Below are 13,675 nucleotides of genomic sequence, written 5' to 3'. Positions count from 1 at the left end.
GTGGGAAAGAGGGAATATTCGGCCTTTAGGAGGTGCAGAGCTGGGCAGCAGGTCAATAGTGCAGTCGCTGGCGCGATGAGGTGGAAGGTTTGAGGCTTTTACCTTACTGAAGGCCTCCAATAGATCATAGTACTCTGAACTGGTCTGCTCGGGGGGTACTGTCACCGCTCGAACAGACAATGGGGAAACGTGGTAACAGGCATTTAGTGTAACAGGCTTCACTCCAGCGGGCAATTTGGTTGGTCCTCCACCCGATGTGTGGGTCATGTTTGTGGAGCCACGGCAGGCCTAGAATGACTGGGACATGGGAGGTGTTGAGAACGTAAAACTGGATAATCTCACCGTGAAGTGCTCCAGTCCACAGATGGAGCTCCTGAGTGATGTGGGTCACTTTGCCTGTGCCTAGCGGCCGTCTGTCGATGGCTTTGACTGTGAGAGGGGAGATACTTCATATTAGTGTTATGTTGTATGATAGAGCAAAGTCCTTCGATATGAAGTTTCCGGCAGCCCCGGAATCAACTAGAGCACAGGTAGAGACTTGACGGCCATTGGCTGTGATTACGATGGGTACAGACAAACAGGAATTAGAGTTCAATGTGTCAGAGGTTAAACTCACCGGCCTTGGTGCAGCTGAACGTGGTCGTGAGGGGCAGGCGATGCGAAGGTGACCAGCCTCGCCGCAGTACATGCACAGACGTTGTGTAATACGTCGCTCACGTTCGCCAGCTGACAGATGGTACGTGTTGAGTTGCATGGGTTCGGAGTCATCAACTGGAACGGTTACTGAGGGACGAGGAATCGGTACGTGCCGGGGGGCTTGAACAGTGCGATGACTCACTCTGCGAGATCGTAGGAGATTGTCAATCTGAATCGTGAGGTTGATGAATTCATCCAAGTTTCTGCCTTCATCCCGACAGGCTAGTTCAGACTGAAGTTCGTGAGTTAAGCCTCTACGGAAGATCACTTTTAGCGTGTCATTAACCCAGGAGGTTTGGGCTGCGAGGGTACGAAAACTGAGTGCATGTTCTGCAGCGGTTAATTTGCCCTGCGTAAGTTCAAGCAGGCGATCGCCCGCATTCCTACCCTCCTTGAAGTGCTCAAATACTTCACGAGAGCGCCGTAGAAATATCTCAAATGCCGGAAAAGCAGTGCCATCCTCCCTCCACACAGCCATTATCCAATCCAACGCCCTCCCAGTGAGTAATGAGCATACAAAGGCAATCTTACCAGCCTCGGTGGTATACAGCGTTGGCTGTTGAGCAATGAATAAGGAGCATTGAAGAATGAACCCTCTACATTTACTTGGATCCCCGTCAAATTTCTCCGGCAGCGCGAGACGGGGGCTAGCGGAGGGCATGGTCTCTGCTGATTTGCATTTGCAGCTACTTTATTTAGAAAAGAGAAGTCGACAGGCAAAGGTGAAAACACCGGCAAACAGTAGCAGGAGAGAACAGGAGAATTCGTGGTCAGTAAACAGGCAAATGGTCGATGCAGGCGGCGAACAGTTGAATTCCAGTATCCAGGCAGAGGTAAAGCAGGCAGGCAGCAGGCTGGCGCAATCAAGGAACAAAATAGGGTCAAACCAGGTATGCAAACACAGGAAGAAATGCTCTGAATTGTTCACAATAGTAATACAAAACTTTGCACAGAATGCTGTGCGAGTTGCAGCTATAAAGCCCAGTAGATGAGAAACAGCTGAGTGAGATGATTAGGATAAGAACAGGGGTTATGGGAAATGTAGTGCGTGAATGAGTCAATATTCGGGCGAGGGCGCACTCTGATGGCCTGAGAGGGAGGTTGCAGAGTCTATGATTGTGACACTATCAGACAGACATTTGTATTCTTAACTCATATAATGTGGTGTTTAAAAGGTTAAAACTTACTTTTAGAAATAGTTTTACTTCAATAAATAACATATATCAGTTATTTTACATGTTTTTAATTTGTCAATGCTATTTCTTAATTTCATTCACCCTGTTTTTATTTTCTCCCACAGCCATTATGGACAATACAGTGAAATCTGAAAAACAAATCCATGACAGATCTCTCCATGTTCATAATTTCACCAATCTGTGGACATTATCCACCAATAATAAAAACATCCCTGAAAAACATTCACTTCCTTGTCACACCAAGCAGCTTACAGTCATAAACACACATCCATAAACCCCCTGGAACCACACAGGGTCAAATTTCACATGGCCTCATAAAACCGCCATATAAGGACATCCTGTCATAAACACATGTCATAAAACCATAAATCATTTTTGACAGTCTAACCCTCATATCAACTACTTCTGGATTTTGTTTTTGAGGTGTAATAGAATAGGCTTTCATGCTTGATTGTTCAAAAAACACATTATTTTTCACGTATTTTACATTATTACAGCACCTCTCTCACCAGTCTGGCTCGAACGCTCCATACAGTTCCTGTTTCGATGAAGCTCTTCCTCCCGAAATACAAAATGTGCTGTGATTGGTTAGCTGCCCCAGTGTGCTGTGATTGGCACCGCTTAGCGTGTCTTCGGGAAATGTCACGTCCCTTCATAACATCAAGTTCTGCTCTGTTGTAAATATTGAGGATGGCAAACAGCCTTACAAAAGCGAGAGCTTACAAAAGCTACAGTAAACACTAAATCAACACTAATGTTGGCTAGCAGGCGAGTGGAGCCAAACAGCTTTGCCCTCTGTTTACATCGTAGCAACAACATAAAACTTATAATTGGAACTGTTAATAGAGAATGCAACTACAAATAATTAGACATACTTACAAGTTGTGATCCACAAACAACAGGTTGTCCCAACAAAGTAGGAACTGCTCCGTTTCAGTTGAAGCTTTTGTGCGTAGCCTGCAATGTACTCTCTAAGGTTCCGGAAGCTGTCCTCCATAAAATGTGCAGCACATAGATAAACATTGGGGTTACAATGTTCAGGAACAGTGTTTAAAATAAATTTTAATCACTCTAAGTTCGTCAGCCTTAGGAAGGTCAAACAAATTAGTTTTGGAAAAGGGGTTGAAAAAACAGCGTCTCACATAGCAGCAGCTCAACCAGGCCTCGCACATTTTTTTTTCTTTTTTTTTTTTTCGTATTCCGTGGACGGGGACTATTTAAATGAGTAACATAAATCCTGGAGAAAAACACATAGTCCTAAAGAGTCGTTTGTTGTAGTTCTTGGAAAGTCAATTCTGTGAAATATCTCCCTTTAGAGTAGACTTTGAGCTTTGTAACATTGTAGATCTTTGTTATGCTCAAACAGGAACATTACACACTAACTAAAGATGAAAAGGTGAGGATTTGCATGTTATTACATTTTGTTTTATTTTGGTGATAACTCTCACACTCACTGGCCCTCATTTATCAAAAGTGCGTACACCAAATTTCCAGCGTAGCCTACACCCAAAACCACGGTGACTTTCGAGATTTATCAATATGGACGTTGGCGTACGGCACGCTCAAATCCTACGCCAGCTCAGGAGGTGGTGTACGCACGTTTTGAGTTAAGCCTGGTTTATACTCGACGCGTCCGCACGAGCGCGAAGGTGCGCGCGGCAAAAATGACGTCATTGCGGTGTGGGCGGTCGTGCGCGTTGGGTTCGCAAGACCCAAGGTGTGTTCGACATCGGCTGCGGCTGGATGTAACCGATCGGCGAGAGTAGCCGCGTGCAGGCGGGGAGGAGCTGCAAACGGAGACGTGAAGTCGGACACTTTAGGTGTGTTCGACATCGGCTGCGGCTGGATGCAACCGATCGGCGAGAGTAGCCGCGTGCAGGCGGGGAGGAGCTGCAAACGGAGACGTGAAGTCGGACACTTTCTGGTTCTCGTAGTGACCGTTCACGTGGTGTTTGCATACTTTACCACAGCTGCAGTGAAAAAAAATGCAATATTTGCCAAATAATACACAGATGTTTCAGAGACATTTTCATTCAATACTTTATGTACTGCTTTATACAGCGTCTGTTTGAACAAGAATAAAGTTCAACATAAGCTACTATCAATGAAGTGGTGTCTACGTTTTTTTAATCAGTTTTTTAATGACAACGACATGAAAAGAGTGTTCACTGTTATAATAAACTGATTTGAGAGCTTTAGAGGAACTAAAGGTGTTCGAATAAACACGAAACACACGTGATCGTTGTCATGCGGTGAATCCGGCCAATCGTGGAACAGTTGTGTCGTCATCAGCCCACGTGCAGCCCAGTGCAGCCGCTCTTGAGAAGCTGCGCTGGCTGAGTTCTCCGGCTACTCTCGAAACGGTCTCGCGGTACTTTGATGGCATACGTCACAGTCACGTGGCGTCGTCGCTGTATCAAGTCGGACAAAATTTCTAACCGGCATGCAGTGCTTCAAGTCAGCCGCCGATCGGTCTGCGCAGAGCTGCATGAAGTCGAACAAGCCTTTTCTGGTTCCCGTAGTGACCGCTCACGTGGTGTTTGCATACTTTACCACAGCTGAAGTGAAATAAATGCAATTTTTGCCAAATAATGTTTCAGAGACATTTTCATTCAATACTTTATGTAGGCCTACAGCTTCATGCAACGTCTGTTTGAACAAGAATAAAGTTCAACATAAGTTACTATCAATGAAGTGGAGTCTACGTTTTTTAATCAGTTTTAATTTAATAAACATGACACAATATAACATCGCAACTACATGAAAAGAGTGTTTACTGTTATAAAAAAAATGATTTGTGAGCGTTAGAGGAACTAAAGGTGTTCGGATAAACACGAAACACACGTGATCGTTGTCATGCAGTGAATCCGGCCAATCGTGGAACAGCTGTGTCGTCATCAGCCCTCGTGCAGCCGCTCTTGAGAAGCTGCGCTGGCTGAGTTCTCCGGCTACTCTCGAATCGCTCTCGCGGTACTTTGATGGCATACGTCACAGTCACGTGGTGTCGGCGCTGTATCAAGTCGGACAAAATTTCTAACCGGCATGCACTGCTTTAAGTCAGCCGCCGATCGGTCTGCGCAGAGCTGCATGAAGTCGAACAAGCCTCCAATTTCGGCTGGCGGTGTGCGCGACATTTTTTGTAACAACGCGCGCGGCGCCGCATCCGAAGATGAACGACTTCGAGCCGAATCTGGCCGAGCTCGAACTTCTCACCACACCAGCACCCAGTTTGCAGTATAAATGAGTTGCTTACATTTAAAAAATGAGCATACAATAGAATAAAAAGTATTTTTAATGAACATAAAGGTCCATGTTTAATAAAAATGTTCACGAAACTTAATGAAATGTTTAGTGAAATTAGAAAATATGAAGGAGATCGTTGATTTAGTTATGTTTTTTACACATTCTAATATCCATATATTTTGTTTTATTGTCACGAGTAATAATCTCAGGGTTTACTGGGTTTTACACGATTCTTTTTGTAGTGTGGTATTGGTGGTGGTGTACTAAAATAAACATTGTCACGTGTGTATAGCTTTCTTCTTCTCACTGCTGATTCCTGGTGGTTTAGAGGACAATTACTCGAGTCGCCCCCTATCGTTTCAAAGAATAGTAGGCTACAACGGCGAGCGCGTCAAGTATAAACGCCTCGTCCGTTTCGGGAGGTGCGCGCGCAGTCTGCGGAGACTCGCGCTGCGGAGCCAGGCGAAAGTATAAACAAGGCTTTAGTGCGGAAATGCGCAGAAAAACAATTCCTAACACCACAAAACGCACTGACAAACTAAAAGATATAATATATTATTACCCACTGTAAAAAAACAACAACATAGTAATTAAAAACTTCAGTGTTTATTTTTGTGCAACATGGACTTAAATGTTTAATTTTGTGTGACTTTACCAAAGCATTTGATGCATATGTATTCCTTCAGTTGCGAGCCTGTGCGCTTTACCTGACGTTTCAAGCCTTGTTAAATACTTTCGCCTGGCTCCGCAGCGCGAGTCTCCGCAGACTGCCCGCGCACCACCGCAGTAAACGACCGCGGCGTTTATACTCGACGCGCTCGCTGTTGTACTATTCTTTAAAACGATGGTTAGACCAGGGTTAGGCCCGGCAGGTGTGCACGGACTGGGTTTAATAATGAAAGGCTTTCAATGACCAAAAAATAATTCAGACTGACAAAATAATAAAAATGACATTCTTCTTATTTTAAATAATAGGCTAATAATAATAATAATAATAATACAAATAATAACGACATTCTTCTTCTAAATAACAATAAGCGTCATTAATAAAAAAAATCTAGAAATCAATTTTGTTTCTTTCCACTTCCCTGGTTTCTCTTTCTCTTTCTCAAAGAAGTTTATCTTCTTTGCCGTCTTCCGTGTGTCCATGGCGTAAAATGAGGGCGTGGGGGGAATTCTAATGACGCTCGTTTTCAGCCGCGGCATTTATCAAGGGCAGGTATTGCGTACACCTGGATTTCAAAGGTACGCACAGCTTCATAAATCAGGCGGTGAGAGGAGTGTAAGCATAATCTTACGCCAACTTATACGCCCGTTTCTACTCAAGAATGATAAATGAGGGCCAATGTGCTGTTTGCTTGTTGCATTTCTTGTCAAATGTAACTTCTGCAGTACTTTCGAAGAGAACACCGTAAGCTATGCTGATTTTCCTGCCGAGGCCAAAGTTCAAGAGTCACGGTTCGCTACTGAAGAGTCATATTCAGTACAGACAGGTATGGAAATTAATTTGGGATTGAGGAGTCATAGCAAGTTGTCATGAGAATGTCAAAAAGTCTCAGATTCGTTGATCTTACTTTTAGAGATTATGAGTAATGTTGTTCAGTGAAGTGTAATTCCTTCTAGCTTTGGCAATCTTCTAATATATCATGTGTTTGAATGATGCAGACATTACCTGCAAAATACAAAACAAACCCCATGGTCTCTATATTTCAAGTTTTCCTAAACCATATAAAAGCTTTGAACAGAGTGAAATATGAGTCGTTATTCACTGAAAATCTTTAGCTCTAAAATATAACTTGTGCACATGCATATTCAAAAGAGGTTCCTCAAGAATCTTTGCACAACAGTAAAAGTTGGCTTCCTAACAAAGGATTCAATGGCAGAGGGCAATTTCTGTTCCTAATACATAAAAATGTAATTCCAGCTTTTAAAAAGTAAAAATATCTTTATTTGGAACCAAGAGGAGACATAATCAAACAATAATACAGATTATTTTTATAATTTTGATTTAACAACAACTCTACATTAGAAGGATTTAAATTTCAATATAATTAATTTTCATTTCAATGATTGTGTGGCATACTCCAACATTCCTTTGCATTCCTTTCATTAACACTGATCTCCATTGATGCCCTGAAAAAAAGAACAGATTATCTGAATAAATAAATTGTTGTGATAACACTTGTCTGCCTGTTATGTTTTTCTTCATAACTTTACAGTTTTAAGAAATGGCTATGGGTAAGTTTAGGGGTAGGAGTAGGATTAGCGGCTCAAAATATCTTTTTAATACTATATTGTTACTAAAATTGTCATTTCCCTACACATCTCTGTCCATTACGTTTTATTCTATATATATTCTGTATAAAATGGGTATGTTTAGGTTTGGGAGTAGGGTGAAGGGGAATTATACAGAAATCTTTATGAAATGAAAGATTTGTAAATATTTAACGTTTTGTAGCTGTAAAACTAATGTTGCAGATACGTCCTTATTATACATTTCAGCATCTATCCAAACGTACAAAAAAGTATGTTTTGTGTCTTTGAAAATTACGTATTAATATCTACGTATTAACAATGAGACCAGGCTGCAAGGATTGACTACTGTATACTGTTTCACATAATTCATATGATTACAGTCAAAAAGTACATACAAATAGAAAACACATACATTTTCTTTTTACCTTTATTTTTTTCTTGTTGGACTTAAATTCTGTCCTAAATTCATGGGATCCACTGGATAAAACTAGACAAAAAATTAAGAAGTTAATATATCCACACCAAAACTATTCTTAACTGTATTTGACAAATCATTTTGAATCTTCAGGTTAAAGTATTTTAAGTATTTTTTGTCAAGATTCTTTTTTTAAATGTTACGTTTTCACAAATTCACCAACAACCATTCAAATGGAATAATTAACAAACAATAATAATATTTGTATATATAAATATCAGTCTATAATTATTAGATTATACCATGCTTACCATTACAGATGAAATGTCTGCAGTCGCTTCACTCTGTTTACCTGTTAAGGGTAAATACAATATATTCAATAAAAAGATACATTCAATGCAATTGTGTGTTATGATGAAGCCACTGGCAGATTTAATGCACTAGAAGATGACTACATGTTTATAACATATGCACTGAATTGCATACAGTACAGTTTACAGTAGAATACTTTTTGAGTGATAGGCACACAAACTTGTTTATGGCTCTCAGACTGGTATATTCCATGCAATTGTGTTGATAGATTTTTTTTATATATATACATTTAAGTTTCAACATTGTTGTTCAGATATTCCTCTTTAAAAGAAAAAAAGTATCAGCTGTATGCAAAGTGACCCACATTTGGTTTTTGACGACTGAAAAAGTGGACAATTTACCAATTTACTCATGGAGCATTAAGATCTCCATCGAACCATATAGGGCCTTTATAATGAAGATTCCAAAAGAAATATTTCTCAAAAACCAAAATCTAAAAGGATATTAAGATCTATTTAATACCGATTGAGTTAGACTTATGCAAGCTTGGAGCAAAAAAGTGCTTTTTTCCATTTTTGAACTTTCACTGTTGGCATATAATGCAACAAAGATTGCTAAAGTCAACAGATTTAACTTATAGACCTACCAATCTCTGTGTAAAAATAAAATGATTATACTGCCATCTTTCTAAAGTAATTTTTACCAGCCTGTAACTTGGCTCCAAATCTTAGGTGAAAATTGTCATTTTAACCCCCCCTCTACAAAATAGTGGATTACTCAGTAAATATACATCCATGGCATTTAATATTTTGGCTTTCATCACTATTTATGTTTGTCTTTAGAAAAAATATTAACAAAATAAAAATTGAGCCGGGAAAGTTTCCGAAATTTGGTTAATTCGACACGGACTGAACCTTTAGTTAACATGATCTAAGAATGAACAATACTTTTACAGCATTTATTAATCTTAGTTAATGTGAATTTCAACATTGAACTAACATGCTGAACAAACATTGAACAACTGTATTTTAACATTAACAAAGACTAATAAATACTGTATTGCTCATTTTTAGTTCATGTTAGTTAATTCATGAACTAACCTATTGTAAAGTGTTACCAATAATTTGTAAGTAACCCATGTTTTTTTCAGTTATTTAAGTTTTTTCACATTTCAGTTTTTTATAATTTTTCTTCTTCTGAGAATTATGTATTTTTACCGCAGATTACATACAGACTAGATAAAAACATGAATATTGGTAATAATTTCCTCAGATGTGCTGATTTAAGTATGTTAGTTAGTAATAATATTTGTAAATTATTAATTTGTTAAAAAAATTAAACGGGTATCCAGATTGACTTAAATATTTACCTTGGCATAAACAAATAGAGAAGATCACAGCCATAGCCAGGAATGCTGCCCCAAAGCCACAGTATAGAGGCAAGAAGGATTGAGTCGTTTGATTCAGTCCTGAAAGATTAACCATCACAATTATATTCATAATTAATATTTATCATGTAATGTTCTGTATTGGAGACCGAGGTTCAGTTCTTTGGAATTCTTTATATCGACCTATGTATCTTGCTTGAATGTATAAAAATTTATTTTGTTCAATAAAAACAAAAATTTTGTTCATATAATAGAGATTACATTTGAATTTGTAGAACAGAATTATTAAACTTATTCTTCTTATAAGGGCTATTCTAATCATTTTTAATCACTTCATCAGGGGTCTGATATATGTTTGTATATGTAAACACACACAAAACCACTGCCAAAGAAAAGAGAGAAAAAAAACATTTGTGTAAATGGCCTCTTGAATCTAGACAACCTTTGGTCACAGGTTCAGTGCAATTATACAATGAAGTACTAAGTTATGGTTATTAACTATATAATTAGGGTTAGGGTTAAGGTTTGGTTTGGGGTTAGTTGCATGTAACTATGCATAATTGACTATTATTATTGTAGTATCTACATGTTAAATGTATTACAGGGACACTGTAAATAAAGTGTTACCCAACCTTTTAGTGCTACAACTAATCTAGTCTCCAATTTATTAAAAAACAGAGAATAAAACGGGGAAACATCACGTAATGTTTGTTCTGATGTTTCTCTGAGACTTTTAGCATTTATACGCACCGTACTGTATCTCTTCAGAGTTTTGGACGTGTTCTTGCCATTATATTCAGCAATGCACTGGATTTCATCGGTTTCTGTCAACTCATCTGCAGAAATAGAGAGATGAGCACGCGTGAATTCTGTGGCTGAATCAATGGAGTTTGTCCAGGCGGATTCAGTCCATCCAACATGTGCTTTCTCTCCAATCCTCCAGAACACCTGCACTTGAGACGGGACAACTCCGGGCACCAGACACTGCAGCGGTACCGATGATGAGCCAGTTTCTGGTGGTGAGTATAAGACGGATAGTTCTGGTTCACAACAGAATGATCTACAACACATATCATCAAGTCAGAATGTTATCTGTTATAGTGACCGTGACCCATAGAAAAGTTGATGAGATTTAACCCCAGATGTACCTGTTACGATCACCCTGCTTCCACTGCCGAAAATAGCCATTGAGTTATACTGGCCAATGCAGTAGTACAAACCTGAATAATTCTCTGTTACATCTGTTAAAGTAACAACGCAAGTTTTATCATCATGTTGAAGAAAATCATACTGAGAGGCAGACCTCGCCGGTGTGAGTTTACCAGTCCGTTGGTTCAGCTTTTGCCATGTTACAGCAGTATAGCAGTAAGAAACTCTATGCTCAAATGTACATCTTAATTGTACAGTGTCACCAACTGAGACGTGTGTGAGGTCCGGTGACTGAGCCAGGAAGAATGAGTAAGTAGCTGAAAACGAGAGAATAAAAGCAAGTTTAAAATGAATATTCAACATGATGAAATATTAATGAGCTGAGATAAATGTGATGACATTCTTAACTTGCATAAAAGACTTACTTTGTAAAGCTGAAATGCAAAAACATAAAATCCAACAGCACATCCAGGTACTCATGTTAACGGTTAAGGCTCTGATGCACCTTTTAACGGTCACAATCTTAATGCCAAAATTGCCAGATACCTTTATACCTTTTACCTTTTTAAGGTTAAAAATAACCCCTCCCAAGTGGGTGGAACTTCCTAGCATTTAGAAAAGCAGTTGCAAAGCATACACTGATATACTAGATCTCTTTATGTTGCAAATTACACTCTTAAAACGTATAAGGTAGGCTAACTTATTATACAGGTAATAATGCTTTAATCAAATAAGCTGCAAAGTAGCACTTATACTGTGTGTGTGTGTACCTAATGAAAAACAAGCAGTCTATTTCAATGTATCATCTACAATTATTGGATTAGTTTTATCAGGATTAGTTATTTGTTTCTCTGTGTAGCAATCAATTCAAGCTGAGAATTTGTTCTTGTCTGTTAACAACTCTTTTTTACAGTCTGCTGTCACAAGTTTTGATCTAACTACATGGTGTGAGATGAAAAGAGCAGTATGGTGTAAGAACGCCAACACCTTCGCTCACAAGCTGACAATACCGTTTCTCCACACTGCACTTCAGATAGCTATACATATGTGGAATGTCACGCTAGAAAATATACCGAATGAATTATGTAACGTCATGTTAAAATATTCAATTCACATTTATTTGTATAGCGCTTTTCACAATACATATCGTTTCAAAGCAGCTTTACAGAAAATGCATGTCTACAGTACAATTTAGAGTGATTTGTTATGAGATGACTGTATCCAAGTTATGTATCACACAGTTAGCTAACAATGTTAAACAATGTATGAAAATTAAGGCAGAAAAAATTGCTTATTGAAGTAAAGAATACATGTTGTTAACAAATGATTAAGATATATGAAGTTTTTTAACAACAATAGTTTAAAAAAAATAGTGAACACAAATATGAAAATTAAAAATACTCCAATCTTGCATGACTTTCTTTCTTCTGTGGAATGTTTTTGGCCAATTCAATGCTGTTATTGACCTCATATGGATAAAACAGTTGAAATATTCGAAATATCTTCTTTCGTGTTGCACAGCAGAAAGTCAGTCATTCGGAATGGCATGAGAGAAAGAGTAAACGATGTTTGGGTGCCCTAACAAAAAAGTTTATTCAGGTGTGCTATTAGACCTATTCTTGAACTCAACTCAATCTGCATGTACAGATATTCATACAACAAAATATTCTGGGGGCCATGACATTTTTGTGAAAATGATTAAAAAAATACTGGCGCTGGCTAGCAAATAAAAAAAATAAAATGCTGGTGGGGAAAGAGTTAAAAATACAGTTGAAGGTACATTTCAAGTGTAAAAATTAATAAAAAAGAATTGGAAAAAAATCCAGGTCCAGGCACTCAGGATGCAAAAGTTAAAAAGCCTTTATTATTTTAAAGGGCTAAAGCATTAAAACACCAACGCGTATCGGCCCACTGGCCTTCATCAGGGTGTTGGTAACAAACAAACAGAATCAAGCCATACTTATAGTTGCATTGATTTCAGGTGTGCCCCTCTGGCACTTGCAACACAATTTCTTTGCCACTAGAGGCAGTAGTTCAGGTCATGTCTAATACCAGAGGTTAAACCAAACAAGACCTAATGAGACATCTCCAAGTGGAAAAACAGGAGTGACACCATTGCAAACATCCAATGTACTCCACACAATATGCACCAAAAGTCATTAAACCAGTTACACATCATAATTCTTAATTCATAGTCAAGATGGTTCTAAAACAACATGAATAGTGTACAAAAATGGCAATTGGGTCTATTGCATTCAAAACCTAGTCATCATTTACGAACAGCAATATACTGTCCCAATAAAGACACAATTATAAAAAGGGTGAAAGGTCAAAATCTTCATTGAGACCTGGATAACTAGTGGCCCTCAAGGAATAGATCCAATATGTCTCCCTCTGTTTAAGGCGTTTGATTATATCCCCACCCCTGGCATCAAGGCGAATAGCCTCAATGCCCACTAGTCGTAAGGTCGAATCCCTCCCATGTTTTGCGTCTATATAATGTTTGGCCATTGGATAATTCATATTTCCAGTCCGGATGGCATACCTATGCTCAGCTACCCTGTCTCTTAGTCTCCTTTTAGTGAGGCCTACGTAAAAGCAGCCACAAGTACACTCTAATCGATAGACAACATGGGTAGTATTGCAATTTATAAAACTGTTAATAGTATTAAGTTAATGTTAAGTCTTATTGCTGAAAACATCCATAAATGTAGCAATTTTAGCCATTCTCACAATAATTACAATTACCACAAGGAAAGTTTCCCTTGGGTTGACAAAGCCAAGTTTCACGTTTAGGAGCATGCAGGGAGGTAACTTCTTACTAACTTGTCTTTAATTGTAGGGGCCCTCCTAAAGCTGATCCCAGGGGGTTCAGTGAATATTTCCCGTAAAGTCGGGTCACATTCAATAATGATCCGGTTTTTCTTAATGATGTATTTAATATGGGCAGCCTCCTTGCTATAATGAGTGACAAAGTAGGGTTTCTGAGTTGACACTCTTTTGGGTCTAGACTTAAGCAGG

At 38.7% G+C, this 13,675-nt stretch overlaps 1 protein-coding gene and 1 long non-coding RNA gene across 7 annotated transcripts in view; both read right to left on the bottom strand.

The window, feature by feature from the left end:
• Positions 1 to 12,810, bottom strand: part of LOC311299296 (uncharacterized protein) — a 31,216-nt gene extending 18,406 nt beyond the window's left edge. For 3 of the 6 annotated variants that reach the window (XM_084422791.1, XM_084422790.1, XM_084422792.1), the window contains exon 1: positions 11,080 to 12,810. Coding sequence is in view for 3 of the 6 variants with exons in the window: in XM_084422786.1 (XP_084278912.1) it covers positions 11,080 to 11,266 (187 nt within the window). In the remaining 3 variants the exon portion in view is untranslated. Of the gene's footprint in view, positions 1 to 2,392; positions 2,439 to 11,079 lie in introns of those variants that run through there. The other 3 variants (XM_084422786.1, XM_084422788.1, XM_084422787.1) reach the window with 3 other exon arrangements.
• Positions 7,067 to 11,072, bottom strand: LOC311299301. Its single transcript, XR_014629093.1, has 5 exons — positions 10,256 to 11,072; positions 9,488 to 9,586; positions 8,118 to 8,158; positions 7,804 to 7,878; positions 7,067 to 7,268 (listed from the first exon to the last, which is right to left on the bottom strand). It is a non-coding gene; the product is annotated as an uncharacterized lncRNA (long non-coding RNA).
• Positions 12,811 to 13,675: the final 865 nt, after the last annotated feature.

This window comes from Rutilus rutilus, assembly GCF_951802725.1.
Source record: "Rutilus rutilus genome assembly, chromosome: 11".
Classification (NCBI taxonomy): Eukaryota; Metazoa; Chordata; class Actinopteri; order Cypriniformes; family Leuciscidae; genus Rutilus; species Rutilus rutilus.
Note: the sequence above shows the minus strand (reverse complement) of the source record. Positions and strands in the feature narration are given on the sequence as shown.